This window comes from Pleurodeles waltl, chromosome 3_1 (assembly GCF_031143425.1).
Source record: "Pleurodeles waltl isolate 20211129_DDA chromosome 3_1, aPleWal1.hap1.20221129, whole genome shotgun sequence".
NCBI classification, from domain to species: Eukaryota; Metazoa; Chordata; class Amphibia; order Caudata; family Salamandridae; genus Pleurodeles; species Pleurodeles waltl.
Genome location: NC_090440.1, coordinates 78,284,529 through 78,304,931, shown reverse-complemented (window position 1 = coordinate 78,304,931; position 20,403 = coordinate 78,284,529). Strand labels below are relative to the sequence as shown.

The following is a 20,403-nucleotide window of genomic DNA, read 5'->3' as shown; positions in this document are numbered from 1 at the left end:
GTGTTGCTTGGCCCCAGATGGCCTGCCAGGGGAATGTCATGGGCAAAGGTTAACAGGAACGCCCTAAATTACTGAGGGATGACCAATCTCCCTGTGGCACTAGGTTTAGGGTCCCTTGCTTCTGAATAAAGGAGGCTGTTGTCTCAGTAGACCCTATGGGTACCACTGACATTCCGTGTTTATTTTGCTGCAGCTTGCTGCCTCAAACTTTCCAGTGTAGGACAGGATTGCTGTTCCAAAACTGAGTTCCTCCCTGGTGGGCCCCCCTGCGTCTGTATCAGCTTTGAGCTCCTCTGCTGTAGGTTCTACCCAAGGAGTAGAATCCTCTCTATTAGGAGTGGAATTCTCACTGGAACTTCTTGACCATTGCACCAGGCTCCAGAGCACCCTGCTCCCTTTGCTTTTGGTCTGTGTTCTGATCAGGGCAAAGATATGTCTAGCATTGCTGAATAGGCCTTCAACTCTACTTCATCCCAAGCTGAGGTTTCCAAGTCATTACCTAGCAGACACTCCACAGGTAGATCAGAGGACTCTACAACATTCATAGGGTCAGTAAACCCGTCCCCACTGAAGTCCACAACTGCCATGGGGTGGAACTGAGTGTTGTTGTGAGCATCGGTCACTTGGTACTTGTGACCAAGTAGGTGTTGTTCAGGTGACACCAGTTTTGCAGTCACCAGGATGACACGAGCACCGGTGTCCCTGTAGGCCTCAGCCTCAACACCATTTATCAAGGCATGGTGCCTGTACTTATCCATAAGGGGACAAGCAGCTACGGTGGCAAGGTCAGTGCCTCTCTTGGAGACCAACAGAGCCTCAGTGGTCTCTCTGATTAGCCTAGAGCCCACTTCAGTCCCCAAGGAGAGCCCAGCTACACTTTTCAACTGACTACTACTACCACTATTGTTGCTACTGGTAGGGGCACTACGGGTAGGAGTGGTAGTAGTGGTAGGAGGCTTGGTGCTCTTTTTAGGACAGGTGCTGTCACCTGCCCTATGGCCTTTATGTCCACAGATGTAGCACCAAGGTTTCTTGTAGGCAGAGGCAGAGGAAGAGGACTTAGAACCACCCCCAGAAGAGTTTTGTGGGCCTGATGAAGACTTTCTTTTTTGTTTGTTTGCCCCCACCCTTGTCCTAGCTCTTACCAGAATCTTTCTTCTTGTGGTCACCACCTGTGGGAGCCTTCCTGCCCATCCTGGTATGGACTAATTTGTCTGCCTTTTTTCCCAATTCTTGGGGAGAGGTCAGGCTGGAGTCCACCAGGTATTCATACTGCTGATCAGAAATGCAATTGTTAGGAATGTGCTCTCTTAAAATTAGGCTGGTTGCATGGAAGCCACTTACCTTGCATCCATGCAACCAGCCTTCCAGATGTTTAACAGAGCAGTCCACCAAATGTATCCAATCCTGGGAGGTCTCCTTTTTTGTCTCCCTCAACGTAATCCTATACTGTTCTGTGGACCCATCTAAGAGTGCACTCTTAAGTGCTTGGTAATCATCTGCATCTTCCACTCTGACAGTGAGGAGTTTGTCTCTGCCTTTGTCAGAAGAGAGCCACAAGATTGCTGCCCACTGTGCTTTACATGCCCTCTCTAAGACAGTGAACCACATGTGGATGTCATCTCCCACCTTGTAAGGTGGGACTATCTTACTCAGGTTCCTAGACTCATATGAGTCCACCCTGACCTTGGTGTCTCTACAGTGATTGTTGTTGCCACCATGGGGAGCTAGCCCCAAATCCTGTCTCTCCCTTTCCACTGCGAATGCCTCCCTATCTAGGGCTAACTGCTGCTGCAGTCTCAGGTTGGCCTCCTCCAACCTCAGCTTTCAGAGTGCCCGGTCTAGAGAATCTTCCTCTGAGTTGGAGTGGTGGGTCCCATTAGACACTGATGAGACATGGGTGTTGACAGATGAGGACATATCCCTCCTTCTGGGGACTCTCTGAGCCAACCCCCTAGGAGTAAAAGTGGGCCTACTTGTGTGACCCCCTGCCCCTTTTCACTACCTGCAGTGCTCCTAAAAGGGCTGTGGTGTACCCCAGATTCCTCCTGATTCTCCTCCGTGTAGCCTAAGTCTAACCTGTCTAAGATTGGAGGGACAGCGATGTCCGCTGTCGGTTTGCAGTTGGTCAGTGGTTAGGAGAAACACCAACAAGCCTTGGCAAAGAGAAGAAGCACAGGAGAAGTTGCAAGGCTGAAGAGGCTCAGGGGACTTGACCCTGGGTGGGGAGTCCGGGCCGACCCTCAGCAGTCGGGAGAGCCAGCTGAAGCAGTCCCAGCCCCCACAGGCAAACCACTGGCAGCAAGCACAGTAAGGTGTGGTGAGGCCCAGTCAGCACACCTGAAGAGGAGTCCTATGTCCCTGGAGCAGCAGAAAGGAGACTGTGTTTGGCAGAATGAAGTGCTGGGGGCCAGGGCTACTCAGAGCCTGAAGATCCCTTGGAGCAGGAGCAAACAAGCCTTGTAGGTGCAAGAGTCACGGTGCACAGGGGTACTGTACTGCAGGGAAAGGCAAGGGCTCACTGTCTCTCGTTGGAGAGTGGGTAAGGAGGACCAAAGGGACCACTCCAGACCACCACCTGTGATGCAGGATCCACGCAGCTCCGTAAAAGAGCAGAACCACGCATCTGGACGTCATGGAGTTGGTGCCTGAAGATGCAGGGGAGTGACTCCTTCACCCCAAGGGAGATTCCTTCTTGCTTCTTGGTGCAGGCTGAAGTCTCGCCGACCCCAGAGGACGCACAGCCAGGGAAATGTTGCAGTTGCTGGAAGGAGACGTAGAAACAAAGTTGTCGCAGTAGTTGCTGACTTGTTGGGTCCTGAAGAATCCACTTGCAGTTCCAGTGGCCAGAAGTAGACCTAAATGATGCAGAGGAGTCCTAGTGGAGCGTTGCACGTCGAACCTGGGGACCCACTTGTAAGGGAATCCCTAAGTAGCCCTAAAAGGGGGTTTGGTCACTTAGCACAGTGACCCACCTATCAGGAGGGGTCTCTGACGTCACCTACCTGACCTGGCCACTCAGATGCTTCCAGGGACCTCTGCACATCTTGGTTTCAAGATGGCAGAATCAAGTGGCCACTTGGAGGAGCTCTAGGCACCACCCTTGGGGTGGTGATGGACAGGGAAGTGGTCACTCCCCTTTCCTTTGTCCAGTTCAGGCCAGAACAGGGACCGAGGATCCCTAGACTGGTACAAACCGGTCTATGCACGAAAGGCACCAAATGTGTCCTTTAAAGCAAACCAGTGGCTTGGGGAGGATACCCCTCCCAAGCCATGTAACACCTATTTACAAGGGAGAGGGTGTTGCCTCCCTCTCCCACATGAAATTCTTCATTCTGCCTTCCCCTGCTTGAGCTGGTCAAGCAGAAGAGGGCAGAAACCTCTGAGGGATGGCAGCAGCGCAGGCTGTCTGCAAAACCCTAGTGGACTGGTAGGAGCAATACTGGGGGAGAGGGAGTCCTCTAAGGAGCCCCCAGAGTGCATGGAATCATGCAACCAATACTGGCAACTGGATTGGGGTATGATTCCGACATGTTCAATACCAAACATGCCCAGGTTCGGAGTTACCATTATGTAGCTGGACACAGGTACCTGTGTCCATTTAACTGGTAAAATAGCCTCCCGCACTTAGAGTCCAGTGCAATGAGGCTGGAGTTCGTAGGGGCACCTCTGCTCATGCAGGGGTGCCCTCACACATGGGGACCTGCACATTGCCCTCTGGGCTAAGAGCGCCTACCTTAGGGGTGACTTACAGTGACCTGGTTTAGTGACCTGTGGTAAAGGGCGCATGCACCTCTTTACGCAGGCTGCAATGGCAGGCCTGCAGACACATTTTGCATGGGCTCCCATAGGTGGCATAATACATGCTGTAGCCCGTGGGGGTCCCCTGGTGCCCCAGTGCCCTGGGTACCTAAGTACCATATACTAGGGACTTAAGGGGACACCAGTATGCCAGTTGTGGGGTGTACATAGGTCCTAGGCAAACAAATCTAGAGGGTGAGAGCACAATCACTGGGGTCCCTGGTTAGCAGGATCCCCGTGAAAACAGTCTAAGCATACTGATAGGAGGAAAAAAGTGGGGGTAATCATGCCAAAAAGAGGGTATATTTCTACAATAGGGAAGTGAAATGTGTGTCTGGAATGTTCTGTTTGAGAGTCTAATGTTAGGTCTCATACCCAGACTGCCTACAAAAACACACGGACAAGGTCCCAAGCAGGTCAACTTGAATTACACAGTTTTGCATCTGTGGCGCTTTATGCTTGGTTATGAATTTGCCACACATTCCATCATCTGCTGCATAAACTGAAGGCTTCGATTTATCAGGTTTGCCAGCAAACTCTTACTTGGGACTCTGAACTAGACTGTCGGGCTTGGGATGGCAGAAAGATCGGAGCACCTCACTGGGCCTAGCCGTGTCCTAGACCCCACATAATAAACTTGAAGCTCCGCACTCCCACATCCTACAATCTTGTCCTCTCATTAGACACTTCAGCAGGCCGCAAAGTGATAACTGCCCTGTCTGAATTGAGTTACATTGACTCATGGTATGCATTGGAACTACGGGACTGAACAATCTTGCTGTGACACATGGAAGACCACCAGAATGGTAAAAAACTTTTTTTTTTCTTCAGGGACGGGCACTGGGGTGATCGAAAGTGGGCAACAGCCACCCCTACTTGGGTTGGGGCGACAGGCGCTCTGCAGATTTGGGGAGGTGGGTAGTTTTAGTTCAACCGTGCAGGGAGGGGGGATGGTTTGTTCTATGATTTACAGTTGTTTTTGGTTGTTGTAATATTTTTGTTCTACTTTATGTGCAGTGTAAGGAAATGCCTCCTTGGCATGGTTGCCCCCTGACTTTTTGCCTTTGCTGATGCTATGTTTACAATTGAAAGTGTGCTGAGGCCTGCTAACCAGGCCCCAGCACCAGTGTTCTTTCCCTAACCTGTACTTTTGTATCCACAATTGGCAGACCCTGGCATCCAGATAAGTCCCTTGTAACTGGTACTTCTAGTACCAAGGGCCCTGATGCCAAGGAAGGTCTCTAAGGGCTGCAGCATGTCTTATGCCACCCTGGAGACCTCTCACTCAGCACAGACACACTGCTTGCCAGCTTGTGTGTGCTAGTGAGGACAAAACGAGTAAGTCGACATGGCACTCCCCTCAGGGTGCCATGCCAGCCTCTCACTGCCTATGCAGTATAGGTAAGACACCCCTCTAGCAGGCCTTACAGCCCTAAGGCAGGGTGCACTATACCATAGGTGAGGGTACCAGTGCATGAGCATGGTACCCCTACAGTGTCTAAACAAAACCTTAGACATTGTAAGTGCAGGGTAGCCATAAGAGTATATGGTCTGGGAGTCTGTCAAACACGAACTCCACAGCACCATAATGGCTACACTGAAAACTGTGAAGTTTGGTATCAAACTTCTCAGCACAATAAATGCACACTGATGCCAGTGTACATTTTATTGCAAAATACACCCCAGAGGGCACCTTAGAGGTGCCCCCTGAAACTTAACCGACTGTCTGTGTAGGCTGACTAGTTCCAGCAGCCTGCCACACTAGAGACATGTTGCTGGCCCCATGGGGAGAGTGCCTTTGTCACTCTGAGGCCAGTAACAAAGCCTGCACTGGGTGGAGATGCTAACACCTCCCCCAGGCAGGAGCTGTGACACCTGGCGGTGAGCCTCAAAGGCTCACCCCTTTGTCACAGCCCAGCAGGGCACTCCAGCTTAGTGGAGTTGCCCGCCCCCTCCGGCCACGGCCCCCACTTTTGGCGGCAAGGCTGGAGGGAACAAAGAAAGCAACAAGGAGGAGTCACTGGCCAGTCAGGACAGCCCCTAAGGTGTCCTGAGCTGAGGTGACTCTAACTTTTAGAAATCCTCCATCTTGCAGATGGAGGATTCCCCCAATAGGGTTAGGATTGTGACCCCCTCCCCTTGGGAGGAGGCACAAAGAGGGTGTACCCACCCTCAGGGCTAGTAGCCATTGGCTACTAACCCCCCAGACCTAAACACGCCCTTAAATTTAGTATTTAAGGGCTACCCTGAACCCTAGAAAATTAGATTCCTGCAAACTACAAGAAGAAGGACTGCCTAGCTGAAAACCCCTGCAGAGGAAGACCAGAAGACAACTGCCTTGGCTCCAGAAACTCACCGGCCTGTCTCCTGCCTTCCAAAGAACTCTGCTCCAGCGACGCCTTCCAAGGGACCAGCGACCTCTGAATCCTCTGAGGACTGCCCTGCTTCGAAAAAGACAAGAAACTCCAGAGGACAGCGGACCTGCTCCAAAAAGACTGCAACTTTGTTTCCAGAAGCAGCTTTAAAGAACCCTGCAACTCCCCGCAAGAAGCGTGAGACTTGCAACACTGCACCCGGCGACCCCGACTCGGCTGGTGGAGAACCAACACCTCAGGGAGGACCCCCGGACTACTCTCCGACTGTGAGTACCAAAACCTGTCCCCCCTGAGCCCCCACAGCGCCGCCTGCAGAGGGAATCCCGAGGCTTCCCCTGACCGCGACTCTCTGAAACCTAAGTCCCGACGCCTGGAAAAGACCCTGCACCCGCAGCCCCCAGGACCTGAAGGACCGGACTTTCACTGGAGAAGTGACCCCCAGGAGTCCCTCTCCCTTGCCCAAGTGGAGGTTTCCCCGAGGAAGCCCCCCCTTGCCTGCCTGCAGCGCTGAAGAGATCCGTTGATCTCTCATAGACTAACATTGCAAACCCGACGCTTGTTTCTACACTGCACCCGGCCGCCCCCGCGCTGCTGAGGGTGAAATTTCTGTGTGGGCTTGTGTCCCCCCCGGTGCCCTACAAAACCCCCCTGGTCTGCCCTCCGAAGACGCGGGTACTTACCTGCAAGCAGACCGGAACCGGGGCACCCCCTTCTCTCCATTCTAGCCTATGCGTTTTGGGCACCACTTTGAACTCTGCACCGGACCGGCCCTGAGCTGCTGGTGTGGTGACTTTGGGGTGGCTCTGAACCCCCAACGGCGGGCTACCTTGGACCAAGAACTGAACCTTGTAAGTGTCTTACTTACCTGGTAAAACTAACAAAAACTTCCCTCCCCCAGGAACTGTGAAAATTGCACTAAGTGTCCACTTTTGAAATAGCTATTTGTGAATAACTTGAAAAGTATACATGCAATTGAAATGATTCAAAGTTCCTAATGTACTTACCTGCAATACCTTTCAAACAAGATATTACATGTTAAATTTGAACCTGTGGTTCTTAAAATAAACTAAGAAAAGATATTTTTCTATAACAAAACCTATTGGCTGGATTTGTCTCTGAGTGTGTGTACCTCATTTATTGTCTATGTGTATGTACAACAAATGCTTAACACTACTCCTTGGATAAGCCTACTGCTCGACCACACTACCACAAAATAGAGCATTAGTATTATCTCTTTTTACCACTATTTTACCTCTAAGGGGAACCCTTGGACTCTGTGCATGCTATTCCTTACTTTGAAATAGCACATACAGAGCCAACTTCCTACATGCAGTATACTGATGTGGTCACAAACTAAGGCTCTCACCCGAAGCCCTCACGTAGCAGTAAATCTTCAAACCCTCCCATGCCCTCCCCACCCCGATACTGACGCTTCGAATTAACTATCTTTACTACTACAGATATGGCATCGACCACCCCTGATATTAAATTGATCTCCTAGAATGTTAATGGTTTATGGGATTAACTAAAAAGGGAAGTGGTACTACAGTATCTTAAACTGCATGCCCCCGATATTGTACTCCTCCAGGAGACACACTTACAGGGAAAGAACTACTGAGCCCTAAACCGTTGGGGATTCAAGATGGTAGCCCATGGCGATATATCTCAGGGTCTCGTGGAGTGGACATATTACTACGCACGTCACTGCCACTCCTAGTTAAACACACCTGGGTGGATTGATATGGGTGTTATGCAGCACTCTCTGGGAAGTGGGAAGGCACTACACTCAACATTGTCTCTGTCACAATCCCCCACGATTCTGATGCGGCCTTTGCTGAACTCAACGCTCTCCTCTTAAAGCTCCCTAACAGAGAGAGTTGCTGCTGGGTGGTGACTTCAATGCGGTACACTGCAAGACTAAGGTTAGATGGCCATCTAGAAAGGATTGACTCTACAGTCGTTAACGGATTTCCTAGCTGCCTTGGGACTTGTAGAAGTATAGCAAGCTTATAACCCAACAGAATTGCAATAAACATTCCACTCTGAGGTACACAGTAGTTTGTTACGTATAGACTACATACTCACCCTACCGCAGTCACTTCCTCACTTCAAGGAGATCAAACATTTAGCTAGGGGGTTCTCCGACTATTCTCCAGTATGGGCGGCCTGTGGGGTCCAACATGCAAATTGGCTACACTGTTTAGTAATTAATCCCTGGTATTTGCGACTCTGCACTATTTGCTTTAATTTAAGTACAACAACAAAATACTGCTTTGCAGAAAATGGGGGCTCTGTGGACTCGGCACAGATGTTGTGGGAAGCCTACAAGGCGCTAATTAAGGACCAAGGGATCTCTGTGATAACGGGGCACAAAAGGGACAAAAGAGCACGTTTAGAATCCCTGGAGAGGAAAATTCAATACATGTAATCTGAACTCCTACACTCAGATCAAGTTGACAGGCGACACATCCTGGCATTGAAGCAAAAAGAGTTCTGAGACGCTGCAATGGAGGCAGCCCGTTTACATTACCTTGCCCAGCAGCTTCGCACATATGAAATAGGCAACAGGTCAGGGAAATTGCAGGCTGGCTGGCTGGGAAGGAGAGAGCTGGTAGATGGGTGCCCGGTATCTTGATTGATGCAGGGGACCGAGTAAAAGGTAGTCAATCAATAGCTGATACTTTTGCAACATTTTATGCACTACTCTCCAAGTACCACAGTCTCGGGCACAGACTCACGTGAACTACTGTCTGATCTCAATCTCCACACTCTTTCTCAGTAAGACAAAAACCTACTAGACCAAGGGGTAGCTCGGGAAGAAATAATACAAGCGATTCGCGACTTGAGTCCGAGAAAGAAATGTGACCCAATAGTCTCCCCACTGAGTTTTATAAACTCACAGCATCTACAGTCACCCCCTATCTCCATGAGATGTTCCTTGAGAGCCGAGAAAAGGGGGTCTTGCCTAAAGACCAGAGATTAGCCAGTGTAGTTGTAGTACTCAAAGATAGCAAACCACCAGAATCCTGTGCCTCGTACAGGCCTTTTTCACTCCTTAATGCCGAGGTAAAGATTCTGACAAAACTTTTGGCTTCCCGATTAATCCAAGTGATCCCCCTCACTAATCCACCCAGATCAGTCCAACTGTTGCCGGGACGAAGTACTGCTCGGAACTTGAGGCACCTGCACGGTGTCTTGGGCTGAATGTCCACTATTCAGGAAGACGCCTTGGTGTTTTCATTGGATCCTCGGATGGTCTTAGACACCATTGAGTGGCCATATATGTTTGAAGTCCTCCAAAGTTTTGGTAATGGGTCGCGATTTTTGGCCTGGATACAGCCCCCCTACACAAAGCCTTGAGTCGTTAATGGGGGCACATCAGCATTATTTTAGTTGTGACGAGGCACCCGTCAGGGATGCCCAGTTCCCCCACCCACCCCCATTTTACTTTGTTACAGACCCACGTTGCAGCCACAATAGGATAATGCATATCCTTATGCAATTCTGCCAACATTCCGGTTACACTATCAAATGGGACAAATCACTGCTCTACCTCCTATTTGGAGAGGCTGCATGATTGCCTGCCAGCTGCCCGGCCCATATCACTACAGAGGGATTTAATTACCTTAGTATATACGTCACCAGGGAATCTAGCGTCTTCTATGCCTGCAATCTGAAGCCACCTTTGGTGCGACTTCAAAAGGATGTGGAGCACTGGAGGACCCTTCCCTTGTCACTCCTGGATAGGACCACCTTATTCAAAATAAAGGCACTGCTGCATTTTCTTTATGGCCTCCACAATACACCATACCCAGTCCCTGCCTCATACTTTCAAACTATACAATGAGGAATATGCACCCTCCCTTGTGATGGTGGCCCTGCATGCATAGCTATTAAAACGTTGATAGGAAGTTGGTGCGACGGAGGCATTGCCTTGCCAAATGTTCAAAATTACTTTTGTGCAGCACAACTGGTAACTATTAACCATTGGGTCAAGCTCCCTTCATCGGAGCCCACTTAACGCATGGATCTCCAAGCCATGATGCCTGGGGGCTTCCTAAGGGCGATTTAAGGAGGGAAGAAACCACATGCTTTCCCCACTCCCACACCGGTGACCCTAACACGAAACACTTCATACACTGAGGTGGAAGAACACTATCATACAGGCCACTCCGCTGTGGGGCACGGTACAGTTGGGTACTCTGGTACACAGGTGGGATTCCGTAATTGAGATCATTGGCATTGCAAAGGTGGGGGACTTATGGACCCATGGTGAAATCCTGTCCTTTAAAGACCTCCAAGCTATCTATCAACTAGCACCTGCTGAAACCTACAGTTATCTGCAATTCCGTCATGCCCTTCATAGATACTGCTGTAAGGAGAAGATTTCCCAGAATCCTCCCCACTTGAAGATCGGTTGTTGACCGAATACAAAAAAGCAATTTCCCTCACGTATCACAAACTCATTAATAACACTCCTGATACCCTTGGCAGCCTGTGGGAACATTGGGTACATGATTTAGGGGAACTAGACAACGACGACTGGCTAGAGGCTTTAGCTTCCGCATGTGAATTATCCATCCGTTCTAGATTCTGTTTAATCCAACTGAAAATCCTTCATAGAAGGTATTAATCTTGCACCACCCTAGCAAAGATTAGCAGAGTGGCCCCACCCCTTCGCCCTCGAAATTGTGGCCACATAGGGATGTTTTATCATGTTATAGACCTGCCCAATTATACAGAGCTAATGGGAGTCTGTGGTTTCCTGTATAAACACTGTTTATGGAAATGCTGTTGAATCCTCCCCCAAATGGTGTCTGTTAAATGTCTGGGGCTCCACTGACATTACCAGTATGGATCGAGCCTGGATGACTCTGGCGTTAATAGTGGTGAAATGCAATATTGCACGAACTTGGAAGGCAGATCGGCTGCCGGACTTGGCAAACTGGAAGATAGATCTTTGTAAACAATGATGGGGCAACCCTGTAACCCGTGGAGCACCAGGGTAAAATGATTTGGAAACAAAGGGTCCTTGCGGGGAAAGTGTCAGCCTTGACTTCTACGGCAAAAATTCACCCACCCAAACAGTAGAGTATATCCAAACTACTTGTATTAATACATTTTTCCTTCAATTCCTTAGTTATTTAAACATTTTAATTAATTTTTTTAGGTATATATAAATCCTTTCTTATTAGCTAAAAATATACATTACTAACATATTCCACTGATATTGTTCAAGATGTAGTTAACATTCCTAAACTGAGGTGCTCCTATAAAGTGACGGCGCGGTGAAAAAGTGAATAGGTTAAAAAAAGTGCATCTGTGAATATTGACAAGTATATACACATAGAACTGTTGCTGATAACTCATTCAGTATTCACAATAATACAGCATCCATTATTTGCATGTCTTAAATTGACAACTTTTTAAAGTACAGTCCCCAGTAAAATATTGTCGAAGTTTCGACCCTACGGGTAAATTGATTGCCAGCGGGTCATCATCAGGACCAAAAAAAACAATGAGAAGCACCCACTGTTGATCCGGATAAGAAATGTCCTGGCCGTTTCTTGTGGTCTGCTGAAGGATTTGCTGTCTGTTGCTGGGTTCAGTTCGAGCTGATCTCGGCATTAGGATACACACCGATGGTTGTTACATGCCAGTTTTCTGAGGAGATTGATCTTTGTAACGTGTTGTGGGTGCGTCCTATTGTATATCTAAGGAAGATAGATCTAGGCTGGTGAATGTTGGCAGAGGGAGTGATGTACAAGAGTAGGAACTGCCCTAATAAATTGACTAAAATTTGGGGAAAGTGGAATGAGCATCGAAGTAGATTGTGTACCCCGCCCAGTCTCACAGTATCCGACAATCGTAATGGCACACACTTTGCGGTCCTGGATATCTCCTGAGTTCTCTGGTGGGAGATGCTATCCCAGCGATTTGAAATCGATTGGTTGCAAATTGCTATTGTCAATTCTTCTGCTGCACTAGTTAATTGTTTTCCTTGCAATAAAAATAATTGAAAGAAGACAGTGATGCAGGATGTCCCTGATAAAGTGTGTGTTCACCCGAAAATGTTTAACTTGGTACTGGCTATTGCACCTTTAAGAGTATGTTTGAACAGTGCATTTCTAAAGGGTGTTGTGTACAACCATCATGTTTTGAAGCTGAAACTGTAGTTAGAATCCAAATCCAGCTTTCCTACTCAGAGAAGAGTTGTGTGTCTTCACCCTTCAGATATTTGAATAAATAAATTCCATATTGAATTGTTCATGTGCAGTGATTACTTCACACATGTTCCGACTGCCTCATGCTTGTTCGTAGGTACGAAGGGACAGGCCGGTCCTTATCACTAAAGCTGATACAGCAGCTGAGACAACAGAGCGCTCAAAGCCAGGTCAGCATGACAGCCGAAAACAAGTCGACAACTACTACAAAACTATCATCAGGTAATTTATGGTTCATTCTTTTTAACCCTCAAAATACTGCCAGAACCCATCTATCATTAGCTGCCTCTTCTAAGCTTTCTGATCATTTCTGTGACTCACTCCCCTTCCTTAGCAATTTAATATTGCACTCCTGCCCCTGTATGTTTATCTCCTTTTTCCAACTCATAGACTGTTATCACTTGTAGTTGTCCTTTCATTTACATTGCTTCCTTTCGGTTTCCTAATTGTCTGTCATGTCCCACCTACTTTGTTGCAGCCTTTTTTGATAGTACTGAAAAACGTTCTATATTATCCAAGCCCGCTTAGATATACCTGGCATCACTGTATTGAGTAGCCAACTCCAAGGCACTTTGTAAAGTAACTTTTTTTTGATAAGTTGCCAACTAGGGTTTACCTCTGACTGCTTATGCTTCTCCGCTGTAATAGCTGAGAAAGCCCTTCAAGAAACAGAAGTTGGAAGGCAGTAAATAATCAGAATACCATTCTTTTAACAGCTCGAACTTTGCACGAGGTCTCTCTTCATGAGTCGATCAGATATGCTCCAGGAGATGCGGTGGAGAAGTGGCTGAATGAGCTGCTGTGCCTGGATTGCCTGAACATTACCAGAATTATCTCTGGTTGCCCCTTGCCTGAGACCTGTGACTTGTATCCTTCCAACAATTGTGCCTCAAGAGAAGAGCCTGTGCCACTTGTTTGAACACTATCAATGCTTTGCTGTGAATTTCTAAAAGTTAGAATTGACTCCTTCAGTAATAGCATTTCTCTGCTAACTATAGCTATTGCACTGTTCGTCAATGTGAACATTCAGTTAGTGTCGGAACACACCTAAATGTTTAAAGTAAAGACTCTGTGATTAAAGGGCCCTGTGTGACGTGAGACAGCATCATCCAATTGTGCCACCTTGGCTAACAACATTTTGCATTCTTGATAACACACACACATTCAACTCACTCCACAACACATAAACCACATTGCTCAATCACCGGCTTCACTCCCACCAACCCACCAGTCCACTTTGCTTATCATCATTCTTGCTCACCCACACGCTGCATCTACAGAAGCCAAATGGGAAGTCTCTTATTCTCCTACCAAGCCAACAAATCCTGAAATGACCTCCCCCAACACATCAGGGCCTCCTTCTCACCTCTTGAATTCGGCACAAAGCGGAAAACCTGGCTATTCAATTAGTCTCCTTGCTGGACCACCAAGGCTATCTGTGTTCAAGCCCAGGCTCACCACACATCTACACTCCCGTACCTACTCAGTGCTACCCTTAAGGGTGATAAGCAACTATCTTCAAATCCACCTTGCATTACATTACAATGTTAAGTTTGGATTTCATGATGTAGTTATGGCCTAGAAGATCAAGAATGCAAAGCGATGTGGGCTTATCAACTGGTTCTGGCTGAAGTTTCATACAAGACAAGAAGGGTCTGTTTGTGAGGAATTGAAAAACTATTGTTGGTACCAACTTGCAGGACTTTACAGGGGCTTTTTTTTAAAGACCTGTAGTGGCTCCCCTGTACAGGAAGTGCCTGCTCCTTAAACCAAATATTTTGTGAAGAGGTGGACTTGTCCTTGGTTGAGGAGCTTCTAGGCTTATACAAATTATGACCGTAAAGCTTATTCTAGTATATTCTCGCTAGAAGCCACCAATATTCTTATGTATAAATAGAAAATACATTTTACAGTTGCCGTTGGGTTCTTTGCATCCAATGTTGAAGCCAACTTTTTTCTAGATAGACAAATCTAGTATTTCATATTGTTACTTTTGGTTGAAAAAGTAATATTATGATGATTATTACTTGGGGAGCTACCGCATTTTTCTGTGTTGTTCTGTAGTACTGTGCTTGTACGTTGATAGAAGAGGGTTGCTTTAAATGACTGGAGAATTTGTTTCAGACAGGTAAAGTCAGATGCCACAAAGGTTTGTCAGCAAGCTGAAGTTAGAGATATATTTGAGCTGTTTAGGAGTGTCTAAGAGATGGAGCACCTTTTTATTTTGAGAGACATTTTATCTTTCGTATTTTGTATGATACCAACTGGTTATCTGATTTGCCCCACTTTTATTCTTTCCATACCAGTTCCAACATCTTAGTGAATTTGCAGCTGAATTCTCTTATCTTCCGTCGATTTGTATGTTCTCTCTTTTTCCATATGTTGGTAACATTCTGATGCCGTGCTTCTACAGTGTTTTAAGATTTCTTCTTTACAAGCAAGGGAACATTTGAAACTCTTTTTTGGGGGTTATCAGGTTAATGTTATGCACTACATAAAGCCTTTGTGGCCCCAGTTGAAAAAGTAGTAGTTTTTCCCCTGGTTGCTGTATTTGTAAATATGTGGGTTTCATTGTATAACCTGGGCTTTGCTTTTGAGCACAGCTTCCTTCTATTGTTGTTGCTAATATGGTTTCCAGGCTGCCAAGCTCAGCGCCGTACATGGTCAAAGACAAGTGTAAGGTCAACAAGTAAAAGTAGATGGAGCTAGATTGAACATGGCTGTTGGATTTTTGTCTAAATGTCTTTTGCCTCATTAGATCTTTCGGTTATCGAATATATCAAATGATTGGTCAGGTATTCGTTGCCTACAATCCTATTCTTAGAGCCTGTGTTCTTCCTAAATTTCTTTACACAGGCATGTATGCTTTCCTTGATCCATGATAAGTTCTATATGGCTGTTCTCCTGCATAGTAGTTTACGTTATGATGGCATTGTGGTGATCAGTGCTGAAATTGTTGATCATCCTTTGTTGATGCTTTTTATTGACAGCCCCTCCAACCAGTACCATGCTCGCTTATAGAAAAAAAGCTGGTTAATTTATTCTCCTTTGTGCTTCTAACTTGATTGGCTGGTTATCACCTTCGGTTAGATTTTGACCCTGATTCTCTTTATAGCCTACACAATTGCCAGAATGAAAATGATTAAGGAACTTATAAAGGGCTAAAGATTGAATATGGAATGCATGCAAATATGTATAATTTGGATATATTAGTTAATAAATCTTCTTTTTTATATTGGTTAGTGAAGGTTATATATATATTGTAAGGAAATGCCTCCTTGGCATGGTTACCCCCTGACTTTTTGCCTTTGCTGATGCTATGTTTTGAATTGAAAGTGTGCTGAGGCCTGCTAACCAGGCCCCAGCACCAGTGTTCTTTCCCTAACCTGTACTTTTGATTCCACAATTGGCACACCCTGGCACCCAGATAAGTCCCTTGTAACTGGTACCTCTGGTACCAAGGGCTCTGATGCCAGGGAAGGTCTCTAAGGGCTGCAGCATGTATTATGCCACCCTAGGGACCCCTCACCCAGCACAGACACACTGCTTACCAGCTTGTGTGTGCTAGTGAGAACAAAATGAGTAAGTCGACATGGCACTCCCCTCAGGGTGCCATGCCAGCCTCTCACTGCCTATGCAGTATAGGTAAGACACCCCTCTAGCAGGCCTTACAGCCCTAAGGCAGGGTGCACTATACCATAGGTGAGGGTACCAGTGCATGAGCACTGTGCCCCTACAGTGTCTAAGCAAAACCTTAGACATTGTAAGTGCAGGGTAGCCATAAGAGTATATGGTCTGGGAGTCGGTTTTACACGAACTCCACAGCACCATAATGGCTACACTGAAAACTGGGAAGTTTGGTATCAAACTTCTCAGCACAATAAATGCACACTGATGCCAGTGTACATTTTATTGTAAAATACACCACAGAGGGCACCTTAGAGGTGCCCCCTGAAACTTAACCGACTATCTGTGTAGGCTGACTGGTTCCAGCAGCCTGCCACACTAGAGACATGTTGCTGGCCCCATGGGGAGAGTGCCTTTGTCACTCTGAGGCCAGTAACAAAGCCTGCACTGGGTGGAGATGCTAACACCTCCCCCCAGGCAGGAGCTGTAACACCTGGCGGTGAGCCTCAAAGGCTCACCCCTTTGTCACAGCACCGCAGGACACTCCAGCTAGTGGAGTTGCCCGCCCCCTCCGGCCCCGGCCCCCACTTTTGGTGGCAAGGCCGGAGAAAATAATGAGAATAACAAGGAGGAGTCACTGGCCAGTCAGGACAGCCCCTAAGGTGTCCTGAGCTGAGGTGACTCTAACTTTTAGAAATCCTCCATCTTGCAGATGGAGGATTCCCCCAATAGGATTAGGGATGTGACACCCTCCCCTTGGGAGGAGGCACAAAGAGAGTGTACTCACCCTCGGGGCTAGTAGCCATTGGCTACTAACCCCCCAGACCTAAACACGCCCTTAAATTTAGTATTTAAGGACTCTCCCTGAACCTAGAAATTAGATTCCTGCAACAACAAGAAGAAGGACTGCCTAGCTGAAAACCCCTGCAGAGGAAGACCAGAAGACAACAACTGCCTTGGCTCCAGAAACTCACCGGCCTGTCTCCTGCCTTCCAAGGAACTCTGCTCCAGCGACGCCTTCCAAAGGGACCAGCGACCTCTGAATCCTCTGAGGACTGCCCTGCTTCGACGACGACAAGAAACTCCCGAGGACAGCGGACCTGCTCCAAAAAGACTGCAACTTTATCCAAAGGAGCAGCTTTAAAGAATCCTGCAATCTCCCCGCAAGAAGCGTGGGACTTGCAACACTGCACCCGGCGACCCCGACTCGGCTGGTGGAGAACCAACACCTCAGGGAGGACCCCCGGACTACTCTACGACTGTGAGTACCAAAACCTGTCCCCCCTAAGCCCCCACAGCGCCGCCTGCAGAGGGAATCCCGAGGCTTCCCCTGACCGCGACTCTCTGAAACCTAAGTCCCGACGCCTGGAAAAGACCCTGCACCCGCAGCCCCCAGGACCTGAAGGACCGGACTTTCACTGCAGAAGGGACCCCCAGGAGTCCCTCTCCCTTGCCCAAGTGGAGGTTTCCCCGAGGAAGCCCCCCCTTGCCTGCCTGCAGCGCTGAAGAGATCCCTTGATCTCTCATTGACTTCCATTGCGAACCCGACGCTTGTTCTAACACTGCACCCGGCCGCCCCCGCGCCGCTGAGGGTGAAATTTCTGTGTGGGCTGGTGTCCCCCCCAGTGCCCTACAAAACCCCCCTGGTCTGCCCTCCGAAGACGCGGGTACTTACCTGCTGGCAGACTGGAACCGGGGCACCCCCTTCTCTCCATTATAGCCTATGCGTTTTGGGCACCACTTTGAACTCTGCACCTGACCGGCCCTGAGCTGCTGGTGTGGTAACTTTGGGGTTGCTCTGAACCCTCAACGGTGGGCTACCTTGGACCAAGAACTGAACCCTGTAAGTGTCTTACTTACCTGGTAAAACTAACAAAAACTTACCTCCCCCAGGAACTGTGAAAATTGCACTGTGTCCACTTTTAAAATAGCTATTTGTGAATAACTTGAAAAGTATACATGCAATTGAAATGATTCAAAGTTCCTAATGTACTTACTTGCAATACCTTTCAAACAAGATATTACATGTTAAATTTGAACCTGTGGTTCTTAAAATAAACTAAGAAAATATATTTTTCTATAACAAAACCTATTGGCTGGATTTGTCTCTGAGTGTGTGTACCTCATTTATTGTCTATGTGTATGTACAACAAATGCTTAACACTACTCCTTGGAGAAGCCTACTGCTCGACCACACTACCACAAAATAGAGCATTAGTATTATCTCTTTTTACCACTATTTTACCTCTAAGGGGAACCCTTGGACTCTGTGCATGCTATTCCTTACTTTGAAATAGCACATACAGAGCCAACTTCCTACATATATATATTTTTTTTTTAACTTGGGTTGTCTCGGTTACTGTCTGATGCCTTCAAGCTGCATATTTTACTAGCTGGTGCTAATGTGGTTTACAAGACGCAGGTCTCTGTTGAATGTACCTTTTCTGTGCCCATCTGCCTTTATTGTTTCCCCTTAATTCAATTTACCTTCAGGTATTATGTAAATCGGGACACGTTGTTCTGCTACCACAAGGCATCAGAAGCTTTTCTCCAGCGGCTCATGGCCCTCTATGTGGCTTCTCACTATAAGGTAGGCCTAGATGTGCTCCACCCAGGACCTAGGTTGCATGAAAATGGAAAGCAAGATAAATACAGGTAAAGAGGTTGACTGTTTTAACAGCACATTGTGCAAAAGTAGAAAGTTTCTGGACACTTGGACTTCATTTGAAATAGGGAGTTTGTGATAAATGGGTCAGGTCGGCCATAGTGTGGTGAGTCAGAGCATTCCATATTTGCTCGCTGTGTCGCTTATGAAAGTACGTTGTCCCATGTCCTCATAAATATTGTCAAATGTATCAGTACTTGTCAGTTGGCTTGATGGTTACTTTTCGGATGAATGAAATGTGAATATTAGACAAGATTAATGCTGTCAGATAGTGGTTTTGAGATTAGCCTCCATAACTTATGTTTTCTGGCAAAGTTGTTTCCATGAACATTTTAGATACCTAATTGTTTTGGTCATATGATTGCAACCTTAAATGTGATGGATGGATTGGTGTGCCGTGAGACCTAAGCTGTACTTCACTGATCAGGCTCAACAAGCTCAAAACCTGTATTTGATTCCATATGTTGCTGTCCAAAGGGCATGTAGCTTTGCTGTTTTTGGTTTGGCTATCCCTTTTGGGATAGAATCTGGAATTCTTTGTGTGTGACAAGCTAAAAACTATGTGTGGAATTAAGGTTGTGACAAGCTAAAAACTCTTCAATGGAATACACATTTTTTATTATTTGTGGTTTAGAATGATTCTGGATATTTCATCTAGTACCTTTGTACTATGGCTCATTTTATTCATAAAATATTGAAAATCCATACTCACACGACTTAACATTTAAACTGCAGTGGGAAAGATTTTTACTTCAGTGTTTTCCTTGTGTCCCTATAGAATTCTCCTAATGATCTTCAGATGCTGTCAGACGCTCCTGCACATCACCTGTTTTGCCTCTTGCCACCTGTTCCACCAACCCAGAATTCCCTCCCTGAAGTGCTTGCTGTTGTTCAGGTACTGGTGACTTACATGCGATATTCATGTTCATTCATACTCCCAGCACAATTCATTTTTAGAAAGGAGGTAGCCTTCGGTTTGTTTTAAAATGCAGACAATAGCTTTCCTTTGTAAAAAAAATTACTGTAGGAAAGTGTCTCTTTTTGCCATGGCTACCCACTACTTTTTGCCTGGTACAAGATATGATTTTGACTGAAAGTGCACTGGGTTCCTGCTAACCAGGTCCCTAGTATTAGAGCTCCTTTTCAAAACTGCACAGTTGTTTCTCCAATTGGCAAATCCTTTAGCACCCTCTGTGAGTCCCTAGTAAATGATACCCCTGTTACCTAGGGCATGGGGTATGAAATAGGGTCCCTAAGGGCTGCAGCACAAAATGTGTCACTCTTGGGGACCCCCCCTTGCCAAGCACATGACAGGCTGCCATTGCAGGCTCTGTGTCTTGGTGCAGACAAAAGTGAAAACACGACATGGCACACAGCCTGTGTGCCATGTCCCCTAACACTGCATGCAATATGTGCAAGTCACCCCTCTAACAGGTCTTACAGCCCTAAGGCAGGTTGCATTCTATTGCGTGTGAGGGCATATCTGCATGAACAGATATGACCCTGCTATGTCTGTCCATTCTCAGACATAATAAGTGGCCAGGGAAGCTGTAGGAAGTTGGCTCTGTATGTGCTATTTCAAAGTAAGGAATAGCATGCACAGAGTCCAAGGGTTCCCCTTAGAGGTAAAATAGTGGTAAAAATAGATAATACTAATGCTCTATTTTGTGGTAGTGTGGTCGAGCAGTAGGCTTATCCAAGGAGTAGTGTT

The 20,403-nt window shown here is 47.0% G+C and overlaps 1 protein-coding gene across 4 annotated transcripts in view; it reads left to right on the top strand.

Annotated features, from left to right (window-relative positions):
* Positions 1-20,403, top strand: part of NAT10 (N-acetyltransferase 10) — a 326,800-nt gene that overhangs the window by 175,578 nt on the left and 130,819 nt on the right. For all 4 annotated transcript variants that reach the window (XM_069221852.1, XM_069221854.1, XM_069221853.1 and 1 more), the window contains exons 13-16: positions 12,498-12,622; positions 13,117-13,267; positions 18,521-18,617; positions 19,471-19,587. In XM_069221852.1, the coding sequence (XP_069077953.1) occupies positions 12,498-12,622; positions 13,117-13,267; positions 18,521-18,617; positions 19,471-19,587 (490 nt within the window). The remainder of the gene's footprint in view (positions 1-12,497; positions 12,623-13,116; positions 13,268-18,520; positions 18,618-19,470; positions 19,588-20,403) is intronic.